General features: G+C 33.6%; 1 protein-coding gene across 1 annotated transcript in view; it reads right to left on the bottom strand.

Annotated features, from left to right (window-relative positions):
- The window catches only part of LOC127722318 (blastula protease 10-like), an 83801-nt gene extending 57779 nt beyond the window's left edge, over nt 1-26022 (bottom strand). Inside the window, exons 1-4 of the mRNA XM_052229206.1 lie at nt 25907-26022; nt 23266-23309; nt 1522-1674; nt 510-560 (exon numbers count right to left, since the gene is read on the bottom strand). Of these exons, the coding sequence (XP_052085166.1) occupies nt 510-560; nt 1522-1674; nt 23266-23309; nt 25907-25988 (330 nt within the window). The 5' untranslated portion in view covers nt 25989-26022. The remainder of the gene's footprint in view (nt 1-509; nt 561-1521; nt 1675-23265; nt 23310-25906) is intronic.
- Nucleotides 26023-26522: the final 500 nt, after the last annotated feature.

The following is a 26522-nucleotide window of genomic DNA, read 5'->3' as shown; positions in this document are numbered from 1 at the left end:
ACAAAAAAGATAGAGAAAAATAGGCAAAAAAAAAAAATAAAGAATAGAGAAAAATGGGCAAAATAAAGAATAATGAAAAATATGAAAAGGCATTAAAGAATATAGAATAACAGGTTAAATGAATAAGGAATAGAGAAAATAAAGAAATGAGCCCCCACCCCCCCAATCCAGACCCTCATATATCCCACAGTGTGTCATCCCTAACATGAGGTGTGGGCTTTGCTCATTGTTGAAGGCCGTACAGTGAGTGACCTATAGTTGTTAATTTCTGTGTCATTTGGTCTCTTGTGGAGAGTTGTCTCATTGGCAATCATACCACATCTTCTTTTTTATATAAGTGTGATTGCTGGTGATCTGAAGTTTTAACACAGATTAAGAACCTTGTGATCTACTTTCTATTGATTATGCATAGCTATTTTAAATTGAATTGAAATTTGTCACCAGTAATCACTGTGAAAATTCACCAAGATGAAGTGATTTTTAATTGAACTCCCTTGGCTGTACTGTACCTTATGGTCCAGAAGTTCACCACCATTACTGGTATCTTCTTCCAACTTTTCCTGAAATTGTAAAACTAAATTTAATAAACTGTTAACATAGATCTCTCTCTCACCTTTTTGGTATTTAGATTTATCCTGCGATCACCCAACTATTGTACAAATAACAGATACACAAATAAATTTTTGCTTTATTTGCACTTGTACAAATATAGTCTCCTGCTACCCTGCTTCCATGTTGAGCAAGCGCTAATGTGGATATTTCTTTTTGCGTAACAGTTCATCTTGGGGTCCTCTTCTCAATCCGCATTTAAACTATGACGATTTCTTTGAAAAATTAGAGACAATGATTTAGATTTTAACAACTAAAGTTTCAAGTGTTAGGTGTAAATTTCAGGATATAACAATATATATACATGTACATAGTCGGAAAATATCAAATTTATTTGTACTCGCTACGAAACAGGACAAAATCTTGTCTAGCCTCGCATTTCGTCCTGTTTCTAAAACTCATACAAATAAATTTAATATATAAATATAGTAAAACTGCAAATGTTGAAATTAAAATAGCAATACTTTAACATATAAATTATGCTAATATTCAAGGTCAATGAACCATTCATGACTGATTTGGTACAAATCTGCACCAATAAAATAATCTCCATCATGTCCATAGAAATAAAATGTGCCAATGCTTTAACACTGCATACTAAATATCATTGACTAACCACTAGTCCAGGTTCCGTTTAAACTTAAACTTTAAATCTTGAAATTGATTTAAAGTTAATCAACCATGGCTGAGCTGGGGGCAGGGTAAAATAATCTTCATGGAAACGAGATGTGCCCAATGCTAATACAACTGCATACCAAATGTTATTGATTTATCATCAGTGGTTCCACTATTACTGAGTGACTTAATCCAAGTTTAATAAGTTGTTGATGCCGCCAAAAAAATGCATATCTATGTCTTGCTTTATGGCGTACGTACTTCATCATTAGGCGAGATAAAAAGTAGCAATAATACCTCTTCCTTTGCAGGATCATCCACACCCTCAGCTGATCCACTCAGCGTGGTATCCTCCACATATTGTGTTGGACTGTCTGTAACAGTATCATCATAGTAGCCGTTCTGATCTCGGCGTCTAAGTAGTTCTCTACCAAGGGAGTCTGTGTTGGTCTGGAAGAGACAAAATACAGTACACACAGGGTGATTCAGTTCGACATCACTCATACCGGTGTTCACTGATTCACTGTGAAACAGAGTGATTGCTGGTAATTTAGAGTGATTGCTGGTAATTTAGAGTGATTGCTAGTGATTTGGACTGATTGCTGGTGATTTAGAGTGATTGGTTATTTTTTATGTTTCTGGTAAAAATTCTGAATTTTCTACAATTTTCCAAAATTTCAGTTTGGAATTTCATTATTCTGTCAAAATTTTCTTTCAGTCTGGAAGTTTAATAGGATTTTTTAAATGTTGAAAAGTAGAAGTAGTCCCATAACAATGTCTAAAACCATGAAAACAGTCTACAAAAATAATAAGCGGAGTTAAAAAAAAACGACTTTGTTTCTTTGATAAATGTACAGTAGTGAGTGCTGCATCATTGTGCATACACTAGTAACAGACACAGATGTATATAGGGAAAACGGTAGTATTTATTCTGCCATAGGCGACAATACTAACATTTTCTAAATTTACCACTTTTTATAATCATGATAATAAAAACCTGGACTGAACAGTTATGTGTGGTATTAGTACTTTATTATTCTGTTTTAAAAATTGAAGTCAAATAGTATCATGACCAACTTCCATTGGAGCTTGTTTATGTTATCCATGCCCACCATCATTTTACACAAGATTTATGAAATTTTTGAAGTCTTTACGAATAGGCAGTGTCTGCATGTCCCCGCATGTGGGGACGTGTAGTCAATTGGCATTCGTAGGCTACGTGTCCCCACATCCAGTTTTACAATAAAATGTCATAAGATCTGGAATGAAACGTGAAATATACACGGGAATTATCGGTAATTTGGGGATTTTGTGAATTCAGTGAAGAGAAAGGCAAATAATATTTGTAACTTGTATTTATTAGATAATAATACATTATAAACATTGCAAATTAGATGCACACTGAAGGAAAAAAATTGTAAAAGAAAACATGATAAAAATTAGAAACATTATGATAAAATGTAAATGCACATTAAAAGAATAAAAATTTAATGAATTTGAAAAAAATCTATGTGAAAACTCGTGTATGAAAATATTTTTTTAGAAAAATGCAAAACTGAAACCAAAATTTTCAAATATATCTAAAACGACTGAATATAAAGCTTGAGTGTACAGTCAGGGGTACTAGTTGTACAAGTAATTTTTATTTACTTGAAGAAGTAAATATTAATATACTTATATAATTAAATTTGTAGGATACTTATACAAGTGTATTTTATTTACTTGTATAGGTAAAAAAAAATTGGGCTTAGTTATGTCCCTTAGACATTCAGATTTTTTTACTTATACAAGTAAAAAAGTCATCCTATCTTCTTTTCTTGAATTCTTAGGACTTCTTTGCTCTAATAGAATTTTTGATTGTCTGTCCTTTGCAGATGTCTTTACTAATCATTTAAGTGTAATTTCATGGACAATGAAAATCTCATTTGTCTGTTATCTTCAGAACAGTCTGCTCATTTACAAGCCCCCAAGGGGCAATTTTTGAAGGCCTTGCGGAAATACTTAAGATCTTTGCGCAATCAGTTTCTTTGTTGAATTAATGAGATGAAACATTGAACTCTAATAAAAAATTATGAGCTAACCTGAGAAAAATTGTTAAAGGCATGTTTTTACATCTCAAAACTTGAGAATTTTTGTGGGATTGTAAAATAAATTTACTTATACAAGTAAATTTTTTAGAAAATTAAGGGGAGATTATTCAAACATTATAATTAACTTATATAAGTTTATTTTATTTACTTCTTCAAGTAAATAAAGATTACTTGTATAAGTAGTACCCCTGACTGGTGTATACATAAATTAAACATGTTAAAGAAGCAAGTAATAAGTAGGCATATCCTTTATATCATGAATGATTCAGTCGGAAAGCTGACCCCGGTTTGACCCCATTTCTTAAAGCAACAATGGAAGTCATGTGACTACCATATTTGGGCATTTTTTGGGTCATTTTTTCCTCAACTGAAACGACTCTGTTTCCTCCAAAAAGTCATATCAAATGAAATCAAAGCATGCTGTATGTTACAAATGCCCATTGTGTATACTTTTTAGAAGTTCTCACATAAAAATTGTTTTGATTAAACGTACTGATTTAAAATACAAAGCCTTCAAATCAAAGGTCGTCACTCGTTCGCGTCAAGTTTTTTCAACACATCAGTTGAAATTTCTTTCTTAACTTCTGGGGAACCTATGCTGAATTTAAAATATGTGATGAGGCTTTTTATAAAACGGCCCGTGTCAAATTTGTGCCACTTAATACGCTGTAATACGCAAATGTGCCACTTCGATGTGTCGAATTTTCTGACGAAGTGGTTCCAACAGTAATTAACAAGTTACGTCCCTTTGTTGACACTTTTCATGAACAATCATATTGGTACTATCATATTATAGTGTTATTAACTGGCTGTTTCTGTATTGGCCTTGTTATAGATTCGAGGTTAGCTGTATTGGACCCGAGACTCAAAGAGTCGAGGACCAATACAGCTGATCGAGAATCTACAGTCAAGGGTCTAACTTAAATAAGTTATTAGAGAAAAATAACATACATTTGTTATTGAGGGCGAAAAAAATCAAAAATCTGTAATAACATATGTATGTTACATGTTTCAAAGGGGCATTATACATCCTTAATTTTGTTAAATTGTGCACTAGTTCTATTGATATTATAATTTTCTTTATGTATATTAAACTTTAGAAAGATATAACAGCCAATAGTTTGCCAATCATGCATAACACACCCATGTTATCACAGAAAAAATATGTCTGTAAAAACTAAAGGGTGTTATTACAGCTTCTCTACATCTCTTCAAAGCCTTTTCTCCTACATATATCACAATGTCTTTTAATTTATTGTAATAAATATTGATAAGAGCATGTAATGAGGTTCTGCGCAAGCTTCCTAGTCATTCCCAAGTGTCTCGGAGTGAAGCTAACTTCGCAGAGCGAAGCGAGGCAAAAATTTTTTTTTTACTATTTAATGCAGAAATTGATAATTTTTTCAGGCATTTTACAATTATGCTATGCTTATGAAATTGACATCATTCCTTCATGCCATGCCCAAACTCCTATTTTGTGAATACTTGTGGACTTTATAGTGATTCAGCAAGGGAGGCAGGGGCTATGGACCGCTCAAAGTCCCCAGCTGGTCCAGGGTAGCACACTAGTCGGGGATCCAGGGCAGCACCCTAGACGGTGGTACAGGGAAGCGAATCCCCCGGAAGCTCCGGGCATATGAGTGACTGCTTTGAACATGAAAAATACCCTATCTGTTTCTTACTATACCAGATTTTTATGAAACAGTAGTAAAATTCTAGCGAGTTTCGTAATTTGCTGCTTGCTATTTTCAAATATAAAATAAATTTTATAAAACGGGAAGATCAGGAAGGGTCGACAACCGTCCGAAGCGTTAATCAATAGAAGGGCAATCAATGGACACATGCCAAACCCGGGAACAGATAAGACACAAAAGGACATACAAAAAAATTCAACATTGAAAACTAAATACAGATGAAAAACATGGACCCCGAAAAAAATGTGACGACCTCCGGTGCTCCGGAAGGGTAAGCAGGTCCTGCTTCTTGCAAGACACCCGTAGTGTTTTTCACGAAGGTCATTTTCAAATCAAATGAGAGGTTTCTACTGACGACAACCGCAGAAGGTAATTTGGTACACGCCCGTACGAAATAAGTAGTAGGATTCCACCTAGACACTGGTAGGAATGTAGTTGGAATCCACCTAGAATCAAAGATTCTATATAGAAAGTAGGCGGACATGGAAAATGAACAAAATTCTGACTGGATTTTTTATTTTCTCCACTTGCAAAATCCTACCATTTAGCTGGAATTTTAAAAGTCTGTATGGATTTTTTTCTGTTTTGAAAATCTTAAGTGGGAATTTGGACAGAAAATATGATTAGATTATTCATTTTCCTACTACAAGATTCCTACCAGAATTAATTTATTCCTACTAAAAAATCTTTCTACATGGAATCTTTTTAATTATCTTAAACTGGATTCTTGTTTGCTAATGACACAAATTTTGCTGTGTTAAATGCAAACAAGTTCCAGTTCACAAATTCAAAAGTTGGAGGGTAGAAGAATGAAAAGATGTGTTGGAACACAATATGCTGCAAGGGTTAAACAACTACAATATTGAAATATGAGAAAATATGGCTCATGTAGATTGAAGGTAAATTTGATACTTTAAAGATGAAATTTTTGATCTGTTTGGCAATATATTTAGTAATCAGTAAATTCAACAATAGTGCATAATTTTACTTGTTAATTTTTCATAACTCTTTAATTTCATCTTAGAATCAATATTTTTGCCCATCTACATATATGTTTGGATACATCACAGCTTCCTCATATATTTCAAAAGTCAACTTTTTTTAAATTAATATATTCCATGCATTTCCTTTGTTTTTTGTTGTTGAGATTCAAACTTAAATGATTGACCCAGTTGTGTATTTGTGAATATACACTTACATTTTGTATATTTTTAGATTCCTACTAGAAAATATTTTTTTCTATGTGGAATTTTGAAAAATTCCTGCCAGGTTTTCTAGTAGGAATTTTGTTTTCCCGCCAAATTATTCCTGCTAATTTAAATATTCCTGGTAGGAATATACAATATTCCTACTAAAAAATTCCTGCTAATTTAAATATTTCGGCTATTTTCCGTGTGGATTCCTACTACTGTCCGACTAGAATATCACTCTTTTCTGGTAGGAATTCAATGCAATATTCCTACTATATTTAGTGTACATTCTGTGTGGAATATTTCATACAGGCAGATACCCCAAGTGAATAAATAGTCTTTTGAACGAACGGACAAAGGGAATATGAAATCGAACGGCCACTTTTAAGTCTTGACTTATAAGTAGAGGATATAAATCTAAGTTTCAAGGTGATTGTATTGAGCCTATATCATTAAATGTTAATACTGCATGTAAGACTTAAAGTATAGTTTATATCCAAAGTCCATATATCTATTTTTTCCCGAAGCAAATGATCGCAGAACTCTCTCGGTGTCTATATCCATTTCTCTGTGAACATGTATGATAGTCTGTCCTGTACCATGGTTGAACGGAGATAATTTTTCAGTCGCCGTAATGCACTAAATAACCGTTCAGTAGTTGATGTAGTTACTGGCATTGTAACTAGGATTGAGAAGATTGCAAATATTGAAGGATATAGTTCCTTATATTAGGCACTGCTAAAGACGACATCCGATATTTGTTACAAGTACAACACCGCCCGACACGATAATCCGTAAAGACTAAAGACTATCCGTAATTCAATTTCAGAATTATTTTATTTTGTGAAAAAAATGTGCAAGCAAATGATTTTTTGCGTAAATGCAGCTACGCGCCTGACACACGTATGTTATTTTTCTCTAATAACTTATTCAAGTTACAACCTTGACTGATCTATAACAGGGCCAATACAGAAACAGCCAGTTCATTACACTTTTATTAAATGATTTTAATTCTTTTAATTAGAATAAACTAAGAAACTTACCGTGAAGAAGATACAGAATTTCATATCTGAACTTGTCTTTTCGCATTCACGTCCATGGATTTTTTGTCAACATTGTCAGATGTAATTTCTGATTTCTCGTCCAAGTACTTAATATTATGCTATTACAATTCATTTTATCTAGCAAATATAAAGTAGCTGGGAAGAATAAATCAGACAGTTTAACTATGCTTACATGGCTTACTCTTGGATCGTCTGCGTTGATCAACGGAAATGGGGTTACACTAATGTCCTGACCAATGTCCTGACTATTGTCCTGACCAATATGCAAAATGCTAATAACTTTTTTGTTCTTCGAAGGATCGAGTTCAAATTTGATGTCAAGGAAGATTATAACATTAAATATATAAATATTAGAAAAAATATTTAAAAAAATAATCTAAAGAGTTAGAAAACTTGACCTGACCAAAGTCGACCCTGCCCTGACTAATGTCCTGACCGATGTAAAAATGCTAATAACTTTTTTGTCCTTCGAAGGATCGACTTCAAATTTGATGTCAAGGAAGATTATAATATAACATATATAAATATAAGAAAAGTTTTGAAAAAAAATAATTTAAAGAGTTAGAAAACTTGACCTGACCAACGTCGACACTGCCCTGACTAATGTCCTGACCGATGTTAAAATGTTAATAACTTTTTTATTATAGAAAGAATTGACTTAAAGTTCGTTTCCAAGGAAGATAATAACATTTAATATAAGAATTTATGAAAAAAAAATGTTTGCTAATTTTTGAAATGTTAGAAAACTTGACCTGACTAGCTTGATCTTTGCCATGATGAATGTCCAGACCGATATAAAAATGCCAATAACATGTTTGTTGTTGAAAGGGATATTACCAAGTTTGGTACCAGGGAAGATTACACCACTTAGTATAAGAATGTAAAAATAAATTGTAAAAAAAATATTTAAAAGGTAAAAAAACCTTGACCTGATCTAGGGTTAGCTTGTCCTCGCCAGTGTCCTGACCGATGAAAAAAGACAAATATAAATATAACTGGGTTTTTCTCTCTCAAAAGACAGGATAGACTTCTTCTAATTATATTAATACTTCATTTTTTAAATATAGTTAAGAAAGAAGATGCACTTTTAATTAATTGAAATGAAAAGATGTATAGAAGAAAGCAAAAGAACAGTGACATGATAAAATTATGTTTTTAAGTGTTTATATTTCTATGTGATTCTAACATAATTTTACTTTGAATGCTTGTATAAACATTATTTTGAAATCAAACGAAGCCCATTTCCTGTCCTTATTTATGTTATTTGACATGTATATTTAATCCCTAATTAATTAAAAAAACAAATATTGAGTGAAATAAAAAAAAAATATAGGTAAGTAAACACTCCAATTTGTGTTAACTGTAATTAATATAGATGTGATTAAATTTTAATTGTTCAATGTCACTGTCTTTTGACTTCTGTACATCTATATCATTTTAATTATTGAAAGTAGGAGAAGTGCATTTACTAAGTATCTAAATCATCATACATAAAGTTATCTAATCACATATCACTTTTATAATTATTTAATATGGTTTAATAAATCAGTAATTAGTTTAATTATTTACACTTAACCATGTTTATAGAATTATGAAAGTAGGTGTCAGTACTACCAGTAATCATATTTACCATATCATTTCAAATTAACAACAACAACAAAAATGCTTTGAATGTTGTGTTCTTGTGGGGATTGGATAAATAGGTTTTCATGATTATACAAGGCAAGAATTAAAACAGTTTTTGTGAAATTTTGATAGGGTTAATTGTGATCATTTCAAGTTCCATGTTGCTTAAAATTAAAAAGTGCACCTTCTTCCTTAACTATATTTAAAAAAATGGAATATTGATAAAATTCATAGAAGTTTATTCTCGCTTTTGAGAAAAAAAAACAGTTATTTTTTTCTTTTTTTATCGGTCAGGACATTGGCAAGGACAAAGTATATAGTTTGGTCAGGTCGAGTTTTTTTACCTTTCAAATTATTTTTTTTTTACAATTTTTTTTTGAAAGTCTTATACTAAATGTTGTCATCTTCCCTGATACCAAACTTGATAATATCCCTTTCATCAACAAGAAAGTTATTGGCATTTTTATATCGGTCAGGATATTCATCATGGCAAAGATCAAGTTGGTCAGGTCAAGTTTTCTAACATTTCAAAAATTAACAAACATTTTTTTTTCATAAATTCTTATATTTTATGTTACAATCTTCCTTGGTATCGAACTTTAAGTCAATTCTTCAATAAAAAAAAGGTTATTAACATTTTTACATCGGGCAGGACATTAGTCAGGGCAGAGTCGACGTTGGTCAGGTCAAGTTTTCTAACTCTTAAAATTTTTTTTTCTATATTTTTTCTTTTATTCATATATTTAATGTTATAATCTTCCTTGACATCAAATTTAAAGTCGATCCTTCAAAGAACAAAAAAGTTATTAGCATTTTTCATATTGGTCAGGACATTAGTCAGGACATTGGTCAGGACATTATAATTAGTGTAACCCACGGAAATGAAATAGTGTCAATAATCGAAATTCGTACTCGAAAAGGCTGTGAAATATTTCCGTTTCAAGACTTCAAGACGTTATCAAATGCTGAAAATCATTTAAACTTTTTATTTTATGATTTTAAGGTAAATAATATAAATACAAATGTTTTTTATAAGTTAAGTAAATAAATGCGTAACAAAATTGAAACCGGAAGTGAACGTCCCGTATTAGCCCATGGGCCAATACGGCTTTTTTTCCGTATTGGCCCTGTCCGAAAAGTAATATAAATCTTGATTTATATCGACAGGGCAACGTCATCAGTATTGTGCATGCTGATTTATCCGTATTAGGGCTGATTTGCTCATATCATTTAATAACAAGAAATGAATGTAACAGGATGCTGTTACGAAGTCTCCCAAACGAAGCTCCCATAATTCGTAATTCCCAGGGTCGCCTGACATTGGGCAACTTCCAGTGAAAATTGGTTTGGTCCAGTAAAGTTATATGCATTAGTGATGCCTGGGGACTAACCTTGTATATCATTCAAATCATCTTGGCATGACAAACCAGAATAAATATGGTTTAGGGGTGGGGATCTCGACCATTTACAAGATACTAGAACATTGGGGGTGGGGAGGAACCCCTGGGGACTGGCCCTATACATCATTCAAATGTTCATTACATGACGAACAGGAATATATATGGTTTAGGGGTGGTGATCTCAACCATTTACAAGATATTAGAACATTGGGGGTGGGGGGGGGGGGGGACCCCTGGGGACTGACCGTATACGTCATTCAAATGTTCGAGACATGACAAATAGGAATATATATGGTTTAGGGGTGGGGATCTCAACCATTTACAAGATATGAGAACTTTCTCAAATGGCAGGGGGTGGGGGTGACCCCTGGGGACTAACCCTGTATTTCATATGATGTGCTTTATCATGATAAACCAGAATATATATGGTTTAGGGGTGGGGATCTCGACCATTTACAAGATATTAGAACTTTCTCAAATGGCAGGGGGTCGGGATGACCCCTGGGGACTAACCCTGTATATCATTCAAACCATCTTAGCATGACAAACCAGAATATATATGGTTTAGGGGTGGGGATCTTGACCACTTAGAAGATATTAGAACTTTCTTAAATGGCAGGGGGTTGGGGTGACCCCTGGGGACTAACCCTGTATTTCATTTGAAGTGCTTTATCATGACAAACCAGAATATATATGGTTTAGGAGTGGGGATCTCGACCATTTACAAGATATTAGAACTTTCTCAAATGGCAGGGGGTCGGGATGACCCCTGGGGACTAACCCTGTATATCATTCAAATCATCTTGGCATGACAAACCAGAATATATATGGTTTAGGGGTGGGGATCTCGACCATTTACAAGATACTAGAACATTGGGGGTGGGGAGGAACCCCTGGGGACTGGCCCTATACGTCATTCAAATGTTCATTACATGACGAACAGGAATATATATGGTTTAGGGGTGGGGATCTCAACCATTTACAAGATATTAGAACATTGGGGGTGGGGGGGACCCCTGGGGACTGACCGTATACGTCATTCAAATGTTCGAGACATGACAAATAGGAATATATATGGTTTAGGGGTGGGGATCTTGACCACTTACAAGATATAAGAACTTTCTTAAATGGCAGGGGGTGGGGGTGACCCCTGGGGACTAACCCTGTATTTCATATGATGTGCTTTATCATGACAAACCAGAATATATATGGTTTAGGGGTGGGGATCTCGACCATTTACAAGATATAAGAACTTTCTCAAATGGCAGGGGGTCGGGATGACCCCTGCGGACTAACCCTGTATATCATTCAAACCATCTTAGCATGACAAACCAGAATATATATGGTTTAGGGGTGGGGATCTTGACCACTTACAAGATATTAGAACTTTCTTAATGGCAGGGGGTGGGGGTGACCCCTGGGGACTAACCCTGTATTTCATATGATGTGCTTTATCATGACAAACCAGAATATATATGGTTTAGGGGTGGGGATCTCGACCATTTACAAGATATTAGAACTTTCTCAAATGGCAGGGGGTCGGGATAACCCCTGGGGACTAACCCTGTATATCATTCAAACCATCTTAGCATGACAAACCAGAATATATATGGTTTAGGGGTGGGGATCTTGACCACTTAGAAGATATTAGAACTTTCTTAAATGGCAGGGGGTGGGGGTGACCCCTGGGGACTAACCCTGTATTTCATTTGATGTGCTTTGTCATGACAAACCAGAATATATATGGTTTAGGGGTGGGGATCTCGACCATTTACAAGATATTAGAACTTTCTTAAATGGCAGGGGGTCGGGGTGACCCCTGGGGACTTACCCTGTATATCATTCAAACCATCTTAGCATAACAAACCAAAATATATATGGTTTAGGGGTGGGGATCTTGACCACTTACAAGGTATTAGAACTTTCTTAAATGGCAGGGGGTGGGGGTGACCCCTGGGGACTAACCCTGTATTTCATTTAATGGGCTTTATCATTTAGAACATTTTCAATTAAAAAGATTGTGTCTATCACAAACGGTTTTCAATTTATAATCATTTGAAAATTTAAAAAAATAAAATCCCATAGGGTTCTATAGTAAAACCCTCTTTTCTTTTTGCCCCTCAAAGTACCCCTTTATAAACCCCATTGCACAAACAAAACCCTGATTGCACCACTAGACATGTTAGTCTAACATATTGTGAAACCCTAAGTTAATCTGACAAGCGGTTTTGGAGAACGGGTGCGGACAAGTTCAAATTTAAAAGCGGCGGAAGAAGAAGAAGAAGAAGAAGAAGAAGAAGAAGAAGAAGAAGAAGAAGAAGAAGAATAATAATAATAATAAGAACTGAGCAAAAACAATAAGTCTTCCCAAACTTCGTTTGGGAGACTTAAATATTATTATCACATATTTGTTACGAATACGTGGGGTTTTGCATATGTAATAACCTCAAAATTGCCCGGGGCAAAAAAAGAGGTTATTGGTTATTGTGCCCTGATTCCAAATGACGTGACGTCATTGCGTCCTTAACGACAATGGCGAACAATGACGGTGCTGAAAGTGACATTAAAATTCTAAAGGAGAGGTTACAAAGTGCCGCAGAATTACGCAATAGTGGATTGCCATATTCCAAAATAAGTGGAAATGTGACAATTAATTTCTATGGAATAAATGATTAAAACTAAAATGAAAATGTGATAAAACTTTTGTGATAAAAATTTTAAGATTTTACCTGTTATATTTCATTAAATTGTTATAACTGAACTTTTTTCTCTTCTCTGCAGAACATAAATATGTGATAAATAGATTATAACATGTCTTTTCCATATTGGCCCTGGTATCATCCCTCGACCCATATCGGCCCTCGGCTAAAGCCTCAAGGCCGATATGGGAGTCTCTGGATGATACCAGGGCCAATTGATATGGAAAAGGGGATATGCATGTTATAATCTATACTTATTTTATTAAGCACCATATGCTGTTATATATACAAGTGGATATTATTAAAATAATTTTACTAAATATATTTTGATACTAAAGACATATGTAAAACAATTAGGTAAACACATTTTATCACTTTTACAACAATTTCAGAACTGAAATAGGGCTTTGCCTTTGGTATTATTCTGTGCCATAATATATTATTACAAGGGTAACTTTAATATTTATATTTTGGTAAATATTTTTACTGCTGTAACCAAATTATATCAACACAGAAAAAAATTTCTACTACATAAAGACAAGGGGTAGCCAAAATATGCATGAATACTTGACCTAGACAGGGTTAAAATGATCACAAACAGGAATTCTGTTTCAATATTGATACCTGATCCTACCTTTTTCATTTAAGTTACATTTAAAAGAAATAATAATCAAAGTATTCTCAATGTAAATTCTTCATTATTTGAAATAAAAGGAAATTGGTTTGCAATCCTTGTATGATTAAACTAAATATAACAATACATTTTGTCTCATTGATTCCATGCAAGTTCTAATGAATGGAATCAATGAATTAAAAAAAAAGCCTAAACCAATGGATAATTATTGAAATGGTTTAAAGCCTAATCATGAACTTGCGAATAAATAAGTTCGGTCTCATATTTTTCTTCTTTTATTTACATGATTTAAAAAAATAAATAACTTTGCATATTAAAAGTATTTCAGAGCAGTTTCTGAGTGCTAAGTCAACAATTATGTTTTAGATCACAAGTCATATGTAAGTCACACTTCATGTAAGTATGAAAATGCGTTGAATAAGAGTGATTAAAATGCAAGTCTGAAAGAGATTGTTTTAAGTTCAAAGGACAAGACTTTTTGCATTTACTTTTGCAGGATTCCTTCATAACAAAAAAACTAGAGGCTCTAAAGAGCCTGTGTCGCTCACCTTGGTCTATGTGCATATTAAACAAAGGACACAGATGGATTCATGACAAAATTGTGTTTTGGTGATGGTGATGTGTTTGTAGATCTTACTTTACTGAACATTCTTGCTCCTTACTATTATCTCTATCTATAATGAACTTGGCCCGGTAGTTACAGTGGAAAATATTTTGTAAAAATGTACAAAAATTTACAAAATTTATGAAAATTGTAAAAAATTGACTATAAAGGGCAATAACTCCTTAAAGGGTCAATTTACAATTTTGGTCATGTTGACTTATTTGTAGATCTAACTTTGCTGTACATTATTGCTGTTTACAGTTTATCTCTATCTATAATAATATCCAAGATAATAACCAAAAACGGCAAAATTTCCTTAAAATTACCAATTCAGGGCAGCAACCCAAGAACGGGTTGCCTGATTGGTCTGAAAATTTCAGGGCAGATAGATCTTGACCTAATGAACAATTTTATCCTCATTAGATTTGCTCTAAATGCTTTGGTTTCAGAGATATGAGACAAAAACTGCAAATTTACCCTATGTACTATTTTTTAGCCATGTCGGCCATCTTGGTTCGCGGGCGGGGTCATTGGACACATTTTTTAAACTATATACCCTAATGATGATTGTGGACAAGTTTGGTTAAATTTGTCTTAGTAGTTTCAGAGGAGAAGATTTTTGTAAAAAATTACAAAAATTTACGAAAAATGGTTAAAAATTGACTATAAAGGGCAATAACTCCTTAAGGAGTCAACTGACCATTTTGGTTAAGTTGACTTATTTGTAGATCTTACTTTGCTGAACATTATTGCTGTTTACAGTTTATCTCTATCTATAATAATATTCAAGATAATAACCAAAAACGACAAAATTTCCTTAAAATTACCAATTCAGGGGCAGCAACCCAATAACGGGTTGTCTGATTCATCTGAAAATTTCAGGTCAGATAGATCTTGACCTGATAAACAATTTTACCCCTGTCAGATTTGCTCTAAATGCTTTGGTTTCAGAGATATAAGCCAAAATCTACATTTTACCAATATGTTCTATTTTTAGCCATGGCGGCCATCTAGATTGGCTGTCAGGGTCACCGGACACATTTTTTAAACTAGATACCCCAATGATGATTGTGGCCAAGTTTGGTCAAATATGGCCTAGTAGTTTCAGAGGAGAAGATTTTTGTAAAAGTTAACAGACGACGACGACGGGCGACGGATGCCAAGTGATGAGAAAAGCTCACTTGGCCCTTTGGGCCAGGTGAGCTAAAAATGCTTATTTTTGGCCCCTTATTCCTTAACTTTTTGGGCAATTACCCCCAAACTCAATTCCAGCTTTCCCTTTGTGATATGGAACCTTGTAGTACAATTTCATAAAGATCCATACACTTACACACAAGTTATTGTCATGAAACTAGAAAAATGCTTGTTTTTTGCCCCTTTTTGGCCCCTAATTCCTTAAATTTGGAGGCAATTACCCCAAAAATAAATCCCAGCATTCCCTTTGAGACATGGAACTTTGTGGTACAATGTCAGAGAGATCCATACACTTGCACACAAGTTATGTCTGGAAGTTACAAAAATGCTTATTTTTGGCCCCTAATTCCTAAACTGTTGGTACCATAACCCCCAAAATCAATCCCCACCTTCCTTTTGTGGTATTGAACCTTATGGTAAAATTTCATAGAGATCCATTCACTTAAACTAAAGTTAGAGTGCGAAAACTAATGTGTCTTCGGACGACGACAACAACGACGTGCCAGATGACGACGACGACGCCAACGTCATACCAATATACAACCACAAAAAGTTTTTTGCGGTCGTATAAAAACCCATACTGTATAGTAGGCTATAAAAGACCCCGAAATGAATATAAGAAAAAAATTCAGTTAAGAAAACTAACAGCCTAATTTATTTAAAACAATTTACGTAAAACAAATAATAGACATGAACCAAAGACAACCACTGAACTACAGGCTCCTGACTTGGGACAGGCACATAATGTGGCTGGGTTAATCATGTTAATATAAAAGATGTGGTATGATTGCTAATGAGACAACTCTCCACAATAGACCAAATGACACAGAAATTGACAACTATAGGTCACGATACGGCCTTCAACAATGAGTAAAGCCCATACTGCATAGTCAGCTATAAAAGGCCCCGAGATGACAAATGTAAAACAATTCAAACGAGAAAACTAACAGCCTAATTTATGTACAAAATAATGAACGAAAAACAAATATGTATCACAGGAACAAACAACAACTGAATTACAGGTTCCTGACTTGGGACAGGCACATACAGAATGTGGCAGGGTTAAACTAGTTTGAAGGTGCCAACCCTCCCCCTAACCTGGGAAAGTGGTGTAACAGTACAACATAAGAACAGACTATAACTAGAGGCTCTAAAGAGCCTGTGTCGCTCACCTTGGTCTATGTGCAAATTAAACAAAGCCCAAGTCAAAGTGGACAGCAGTTCTTTAGCAGTTTATTAGCATTCACAGTTCTTACTCGACAGCTGTTCTTTAGCAGTTCATTAGCATTCACAGTTGCCAAATTCAAGGCAATAGTTAATTTGCATATACCCAAGTCAAAGTGAACTGCCTATTTAAGCAGTTCATTGGCAGTTTTATAGCAGTATCTTGAATTTTTAGCAGTTTTGATTTAGGCAGTTTAAAATAACTGCCTACAAGTGAAAGATAACTGTTAATTTAAGCAGTTTAAATATTTCTTAGCACTTTGATGAAGGTTCTAATTGTCTCCCAGCTTAGCTTGGCAGTTATTTTTATATAGCAGTTTGATTTGTAAACTATTTCTTGGCAGTTGCATCAAACAGAATTAATGTGATTTAGATAAAACTGGTCTTGTAGAAATGTGCCATCTGTTTACAATTGACCTCTCTGTGGTGGACACAGGAAGTACTATAACAAAGAAATTGAGGACACATGAGGGAAAACACCTATCTTAATATATTGTTCAGCAATTACTACCACTTTTAATAAAAATATCTTATTTAAACAAATGGATATTTTTTTCTTAATATTATGTATATATATATATATCTCATTTTAAAGATTTAGGCAATTAATTGCTAGTAATCTTTAAGAGAATACTTCCACAGAATCAAACAACTCCTTAAACATCCCCATATATTGCAATATGATAAAATTTTTAATTTGGAATATACAGGAAGACAACAAGAAAAGATGTGTCTTCTTACATGAACAAAATGAAAATTTTACATGGGATATAATATATACTTGGAAATAGTTCTTTTCACACTGAATACTGAAGATGGGCCTAATTGTCTCAATGGCAATTTTTGAAGATTATATAATCATATTAATTGTGTGAATTTTGGATTACATCTTAATTCTGGTAAGTGGAAAAAATTGGATTCTACTATAATATGATTTTTTGAAATTGTACTTTCAATGTTTTATTCAACATAACAAAACCATAATGACAAGTATGATATATATCGTATATATCTATAGCTTAATTCTTATTTTTGCTCCTCGTTGTGACTGTCCAGCTGGTTTACGTGTCATGTATTTAAGATAATATAAGAATAAAATTGATTCAGCTTACAAATATACTTAATCATATTAATATTTAAGAGTTTTCTTACTAATCAGGTAATATAACAAATAATGAATTTCAAGTATATCATATTGTATATAAGATTGCATGAATCTCGATTTCCATTTCCCTTATTTTAGATGACTTGAAAGATTACGTACATGTTGCAGTTGCATGGATAACAACAATAAATTTGTTCAGAAAATATATTTTTGTTTTAGATAATTATGTTACTTTTTAACAGCTTTAAGTAACTAGTATGAATAATGCATAAGATCATGACCATATTAACATTTCCTTAGTAGTTATTTCCCAATTTTATATGAATATTAATTAACCTGAAGCAGTTAAATATGAATATTCATGAACTGAAAGCAGTTTTTTGTACCTAATTTAAATATTTCGTCAAAAAAACTGCTAACGAACTGCCTAAAACAGCTAAGGAACTGCTTTGAACTGCCAGAATAACTGTGAAGGTTTAGAAAAACTGCTAATTTTTGTATATGAAGTAACTGGTTAATTTTGAAAGGTTAACAACTGCCAAGCATCAGAAACTGCTAAAGTTCTGAACTGGGAAGGCTAAAAAACTGCCAAGAAACTGCCTTTAACTTTGACTTGGGATATAGGCATATTCCAATAGCATTCCATAGCAGTTTCTTAGCAGTTTATTTAGCCTTCACAGTTATTTAGCAGTTATTTATGACGAAAAATTTAAATGAGATACTCAAAAACTGCTATCTTCTCTGAATATTCATGAGAACTGCTATAATAACAGCTATCAATAATGAATATTCATAGAAACTGCTAAGTTGTACATTCTAATATGGTTTTCTAAACTGCTATATTCTCTGAATATTCATGAGAACTGCTATAATAACAGCTATCAATAATGAATATTCATAGGAACTGCTAAGTTGTACATCCTTATATGGTTTTCTAAACTGCTTATAACTGCTATGGAATGGAATGCTGTCCCAAGTCAGCTAGGAGCCTCTGGCCTTTGTTAGTCTTGTATGTTTTTTTAGTTTTAGTTCATTTATATGTTTTGAAGTTTAGTGTGACGTCCATTTTCACTCAACTAGCACACAATTTTATTTAGGAACCAGCTGAGGACCACCTCCAAGTGCAGGATTTTCTTGCTGCATTGCAAGACCCATTGGTGGCTTTCAGCTGTTGTCTGCTCTTTGGTCGGGTTGTTGTCTCTTTGACAATCCCCATTTCCATTCTCAATTTTATTATCAGATCTGTCAAAAGTTGGAATACAAAGGTACACATGAATATACAGCGTACAAGATACATGTATGAATGCAAAAATAAAATTCTAATATTTTACTGCAAGTCTTGTTGAAATTTCAAAAAGTTGTACCAACTTATATTTGTAATTTGAGCAGTAACTGCAATCAAATGACTCTATTTTAATCCAATAACAGACTTTTTAAGGGGTGTAAACATGCTTTGTGAGTACTGTACCTCGCCTTATACCCCATATTAATTATGTCAGTGGCAGAATAATAGGAACAGTTAAGAATTATAATGCACTTTAAATATCAGTGCTTATAAAAAGCAACTTATTCAATAAGAGTGACTACTTAGGCCAATTAAAATTAATTGATAGATTTTCATCCCCGCCCGCCCCTCTGAAATCGTTCCGCCCCAATTTTTTTTATTTTGAAAAATTTACGATTTCCGAAATTTTGTTCATTTTCGTTACCGGTAACTGTCGATAATTTCGTTTCATTAATAATTAATATCCTGTTTCAAATTTTGGTTTTTGCATTTCTTTGTATGTTTGATTCGTTATACATGTATATACATGATAGAACCTTATTATTACACTTGCATATATGAAGAACACGTCACAAGAGCATTTCATATCTAATAAAAAATAAAAAATAAAATCCTCCCACCCACCCCATTTTTTTCAAAAATTTGGATGAAAATCTACTAATTAAATTTACTTAGCCTAAAGAGACTATTTATTACCTTGACTAAGTGATTTTCAGATTAAAATTTATTTTATTTTTATTATTATTTAATTACCAAATGAACTACTAATATCTCTTCTCCTATATATATTTTGTGTGGACCAAAAGAAAACAGTTATCTCCTCTTTCTCTTTTGGAATTAAACAAAATAATTCTAAATACATGTAATATATTATGTTTCCACTTTATGAAACAAACTTAAGTAACATATATATTAACTTCATTAAATGGATTGTTTGGTCAATATTAAACAATCAGCTATATGTGACCTAGGTTTCCCTAATAATCCCTCCCCCTTTTTCAACTCTTGAATATGATTTATTTTTGTTTTTTTTTTACAAAATTATATTAAAATATTCATATTTTTATTTTCAAATAACATCTTGCACTGTTAATATATGCTAGTATTTTATTACAATCCTATCATCATCAGATATTCTATTTGAATAAACAACTATCCCCCCTTTTTTTGGGCTTTCTGTATTATTTCTGTTTTTCCCTACAAAGTTATGTAAGAAAATACACATGCATTATCTGTAACTTCAACTTACTGTCCTGCAGGTGTGAGAAATTCTCCCATTTAGCCCAAATTAAACTTTATAATTGACAAAAATACAGTTTTTCACTAGCAAGTATTTACACACAGCTTGGAGCCAAAATGCACATTTGAAAATGATCAAATAAAGGTTTACTACCAAGCTGAAAACACAGCCAGATCCAAGCATTTTTATAACAAAGATTAAAACCAAAACTGCTATCAAACTGCTATTGAACTGATGTCATAACTGTTGTCCAATTGACAAATTGACAACAGTTTAGAAGGTAGATCCAGACTGCTATTAGATGAATGCTAAGAGGAATGCTAAGAAATGGTGAAATAAGGCAGTTTCTTGAACTGCTATTAGATGGAATGCTATGAACAGCTGAAAGACTGCTAAAAATATGAAGAACTGGTAAATAACAGCTAATAAACTGCTAATGATAACAGTTCAGTTTGACTTGGGAGGACACAGATGGATTCATGACAAAATTGTGTTTTGGTGATGGTGATGTGTTTGTAGATCTTACTTTACTGAACATTCTTGCTCCTTACTATTATCTCTATCTATAATGAACTTGGCCCGGTAGTTACAGTGGAAAATACTTTGTAAAAATTTACAAAAATTTACAAAAATTTACAAAATTTATGAAAATTGTAAAAAACTGACTATAAAGGGCAATAACTCCTTAAGGGATCAATTGACCATTTTGGTCATGTTGCCTTATTTGTAGATCTAACTTTGCTGTACATTATTGCTGTTTACAGTTTATCTCTATCTATAATAATATTCAAGATAATAACCAAAAACGGCAAAATTTCCTTAAAATTACCAATTCAGGGGCAGCAACCCAACAACGTGTTGCCTGATTGGTCTGAAAATTTCAGGGCAGATAGATCTTGACCTAATGAACAATTTTATCCTCATCAGATTTGCTCTAAATGCTTTGGTTTCAGAGATATGAGCCAAAAACTGCATTTTACCCTATGTACTATTTTTTAGCCATGTCGGCCATCTTGGTTCTCGGGCGGGAGAGAAGGTACATTATTGCTGTTTACAGTTTATCTCTATCTATAATAATATTCAAGATAATAACCAAAAACGGCAAAATTTCCTTAAAATTACCAATTCAGGGGCAGCAACCCAACAACGGGTTGTCCGATTCATCTGAAAATTTCAGGGCAGATAGATCTTGACCTGATAAACAATTTTTCCCCATGTCAGATTTGCTCTAAATGCTTTGGTTTCAGAGATATAAGCCAAAATCTACATTTTACCCCTATGTTCTATTTTTTAGCTATGGCGGCCATCTTGGTTGGTTGGCCGGGTTACCGGACACATTTTTTAAACTAGATACCCCAATGATGATTGTGGCCAAGTTTGGTCAAATTTGGCCCAGTAGTTTCAGGAGAAGATTTTTGTAAAAGTTAACAGACGACGCCGGACGACGACGACGACGACGGACGACGGACGCAAAGTGACGAGAAAAGCTCACTTGGCCCTTCGGGCCAGGTGAGCTAAAAATGATACTAACAATGAATGAGTTTTTTTTTAGTCACCTTAAGGTTGTGCACAGACAGTATAAAATTTCCTTACCTTATTGTTTTAGTTAACGTCAAACATTTCACACAAAGAGAATAATTAATCAGTCAAATTCACACAGCTGAACTCGCCATTGCTTTTTCAAACAAACACACTAAATGTGTGTACATTATGTTCAGATGCATGTTGACATCGATGTGTAAGACCAAAAAAACTACAATGTCAAAAAATGTCTTTCTTTTGGAATTTAGTTCAAACGGGGTTTCCTAAGGGGTGACAGAACGTTAGACTTGAATTCCAAACAAATTCGACAGGAAAAAGGTTTTTTTTTTTTTAAAGTTATAGTTTTAAATCGGATTTGCCATGTTTCATTCCTTAGTCAGTCTGCCTACAGGAAAAAATGAGTCTATTAAACTTTAATTCTTCTTTATTTTTTCTGTTTCAAGGTATTCTTTTCTCTAAAGCCGCAATTGATTCAGAGTTTCCTTTATACAATTGTATGTAGTTATTTGACTGGTATAAGTTTTCAAAAAATTGTTCCATAGTTTAAATGTCTTCCGTGGCCACATACATATCCCAATCTTCCATTCTAAGAATATTTATTAACTGAGAGATTAAACTGTTCTTTTACTATATAATTGTTTATAAAACTTCTGAGTAGTAATCAATTTATTCACCAATTGCGATAATTTCCGTGTATATTTCATGTTTCACTCCCGATCCGATGGCATTTTGGATGCGGGGACGCGTAGCCTACGAATGCCAATTTGACTTCTCGTCCCTGCATACGGGGACGCGGAGACACTGCCTTTCGAATAATTCTCTACACTACAGTTAGTCCAAATAATTATGACGTCTTGAAACTTCAGGCTATTTTATGTTTTTGCTTTGACGCCTTACACTAGCCATTCAAGACGTCATAATTATTTGGACTACACTACAGTAGAAAATATTTCAATGGGTTTCAAAATTTTTATTGTAAAAATACACATTGCAGTTATTTATAGATAAATAAAAAAATATATACCCTTACATCCACCTGCCTTGGGTACACAAAAGGCCAGACCTAAAGCTGGGAAAATGTAATACTACTTTTTTCCCTGTAGACCAGTCTCGCAAACTTCGCCCGACGAATTCGAAGTGGTCGTTACAAAGAATCAATGACGGGGAACCCGAAAATTTCCAGAGGGAATTGAAAAAAAAAAATACCGTCTTCCAAGAAAACTTCAAAATAAAAAGTCCTTTAGTAAATGAAAAACACATCAAACGAATGGAAAACTACTGTCATATTCCTGATTTGGTACACAGGCAATTATATATATACTTTCTTTTTTTCTTCATTTAGGCAATTATACGGTAATACCTGAGACTTAGTCACTACTGGTTTAGTGTCTCACTGGGGTAATACTTCAATCTGTAAAGTATAGTAAGTTAGTAACAAATAGTAACTTACCCCAATTTCATCTTGAAAATCTTCTGCGTCTCCATCTGACAACTCTAAAAGTAAGTTGATTTATTAGTTTACTTTCCGATTATATATTAATATTACACAGTTGAAAATATATCATATCCAGTCAAACTCACTTTTCCCTTTTATCCACAGGAATAGACGATCTATCTCCAGAGATATAATACAACTGTATATAAATTCCTGCTATCTCCCAAGTCAGCAGCCTTTAGTTCAGTGGTTGTCGTTTATTCATGTCTGTCATATTTAATTTGTTGTTAGTAAAGTGTTTTGTTATAAATTAGGCCGTCAGTTTTGTCGTTTGAATTGTTTCACATTATTCATATCGGGGCCTTTTATAGCCAACTATATGGTATGGGGTTTTTCTCCATGTTGAAGGCCGTGCTGATGCCTATAATTTCTTACATCCACTTCATCTGTTCATTTGAAATGGTGAATAGTTGTCTTAATGGCAATCATACCACATCTGGCTCTATTGATTGATTGATTGATTGTTGGTGTTTTAACGCCACTTTTGGGCTATTTCGTGACGGCCAATATTTATTGGTGGAGGAAGCCGGAGTGCCCGGAGAAAACCACCGACCTTCGATAGGAAAACTGGCAATCCTAGTCAATTAAGATTGGAGTCGAGTGCACCCGCACGAGCGGGGTTCGAACTCACAACCACAGTGTTGACTGCATGGCTATAGTGATTACAGTAGTAGAACTACTTAGACGACTTGGCCACCGAGGCTCTAAAAATCGGAACATAAGTTAAATTTTGTATCGATTGCAACGTTTTAAGCAGTATAGTCTCTTACTACATTTTTAAATAATAAAAAAATGGAAAAAAGTATACACACATATGATTTTTGTGAAAAACAAAAACGTGAATTAAGGTTCATCTATACACTTTAACAAAAATGGCTGTGTTTACACCATGAAATTTTCTCTGAGTACAGACAAAACTGTGTAATTTTAAAAGTTTTAATGCCTGGCAGCACCTAGATAAATTATAATGTTACATCCAATTTATGTTCTAAAAAGTTAAAACACTTTATGGATTTTGATTAACATTTTCTCTCCTTGCCATAGAAGATGGTGAAATAAACAAACACCTGAGTTTTCTTTGATACAGTCCACTCATTTACACTATTTAAATCACCTTTGTTGTGAGTAGATTTCTATTGTCCCTCTATTGTCCATACCAATCAATATGATACAATTCAATCATTACCTGAGGGGGACCATCTCAAAGATTTCACATGACTTTATTTATTTTTACACCACCTGTGGCAAGGAAAGAAAATGTTTAGCAAAATCCACAAAAGGTTTTTTCTTTTTAAAACACAAAATGAATACAACTTGTATATATCTAGGTGCTGCCAGGATTTAAAACTATTAGAATTACACAGTTTGGTCTGCATTCAGAGAAAATTTCATGGTGTAAACACAGCCATTTTTGTTAAAAGTGTATAGATGAACCTTAACCGACGTGAATTTCTAGAAACAAGAAAAAGTGCATTTCTAGTCCTGAATTAATTTCAAATATTACCCGATACACGCTACAAATTTGCTCAAAACTGCATGTGCAAAAGTAAATTCAGTACAAGAGCCACTACCACTGTATACAACAATTCCATATGAAGTTAAATGCATTTTGTGTTGCAAAAAATACAAAATATTTGTTTTGTCGGATTTCGTTCCTACACATAGAGACATATGAAAGTAGGAATGCCCTTTACCATTCGGCGTCAAACGGTCATTTTAGGCTACCGTTAGCGTCTAATTGGTTAAAAATTTACCGTGATTCGTCAAAATATCCTTATCGTGATTCGTCAAAATATCCTTATCGTGATTCGTCAGAGGTCTCAAATAATTATCGTTATTTTTGGAAAACTCAGTCGATTTTTTTTTACCGTCTGAAAGAAAGTGTACATTTTATCGTCATGCACCAAAAATTACCGTTAACGTCATTTGGCAAGGATTTTTACCGCTATTCGTCATGAGGGTACCCCCATTACGATCCTCACATATCATGCATGTCTCTGCTACATCCGAAGGTGTAAAAATATGCAAATTGGGGTAACATTTTTGGGAAGTTCCCTATTAGTCAGCTAACAATTGTACTTTCTTGTGATGAATGATCAATGCCGGGAAAGGTGGGTCGATAGATGGCTTATTTAATGTCCAATGGTATATCAAATTCACATTCAGAATGACACAATGGCCATCAGGCCATTGCATAAAAAGACAAAGACGATCAGACAAACAAGTTCACAAAACATTACACACTTGAAAACTAAAGACTGAGCAACACGATCCCCACCAAAAGCTGTAGGGGCTCTAAGGTGCTTTAAAAGGATAAGCAGATCCTGCTCCATTAGTCAATTTAGTGCCAAGTATGCAAGTCGACAAAGTAGAAAATGAATCGGTATTTTCTGTACGTTTTAAAATATATTTTACGTTGTTAGAAAATGACTACTGTTAATTATTGATTCATTATGTATTTCTGAAACAAGCTTTTTGCAACCTCGAAGAGCGAAAACAATAATATATGCATAACTTGTAATGCCTTGGATTAAAAAAAAAAGGCAATATTCATGACAGATAGAAAGATAAAAACATGTATAAATATATATATTACCTTTTAATAGTTTCCTCAAAAAATTTGCATCAGAAATTCCAAGACACAGAACAAAAATCACAAGAAATTTTGCGGGAACCATATCTTTACTGCCGTCCGTGCAAAATGAAGTCCACTGTCACAATGTGCCCGAATTACACCTCGAACCATTAAATAGTAAGTGTTTTGAGGCACCAACAAGGTGTTCACCCGTAACTATTATCGTCATAATGTTTCATGCAACAGTATAACAGGAATGAATACAGATATTTAATATAGAAAAAAATGTATTATATAACGTGCAGAAAAAAATGAGCTTATTTAACTTTTTCAGGCAAGTAAATTACTACCTGCAAGGCACAAACGGGGACTAATTACACATCATTTAGAAATATACAAGCTGAAGCAGCCCCCTTCCGGGTGCGGGATTTTCTCGCTGTATTTTAGACCCATTGGTGGCCTTCAGCTGTATTCTGCTCTTTGGTTGGGTTGTTGTCTCTTTGACACATTCCCCATTTCCAGTTTTACAGTTTCGGTATTTATCATGATGATAAAATGGAATTACTACCGTAAAGATTATTTTAATTTCTACTTTGTAATTACCATATCTTCAAAGCATCCATAGAAAATTACGTCG

This window comes from Mytilus californianus, unplaced genomic scaffold, assembly GCF_021869535.1.
Source record: "Mytilus californianus isolate M0D057914Y unplaced genomic scaffold, xbMytCali1.0.p SCAF_12, whole genome shotgun sequence".
NCBI lineage: Eukaryota > Metazoa > Mollusca > Bivalvia > Mytilida > Mytilidae > Mytilus > Mytilus californianus.
The sequence above is the reverse complement of the archived record's forward strand: the minus strand, read 5'-3'. Positions and strand labels throughout refer to the sequence as shown.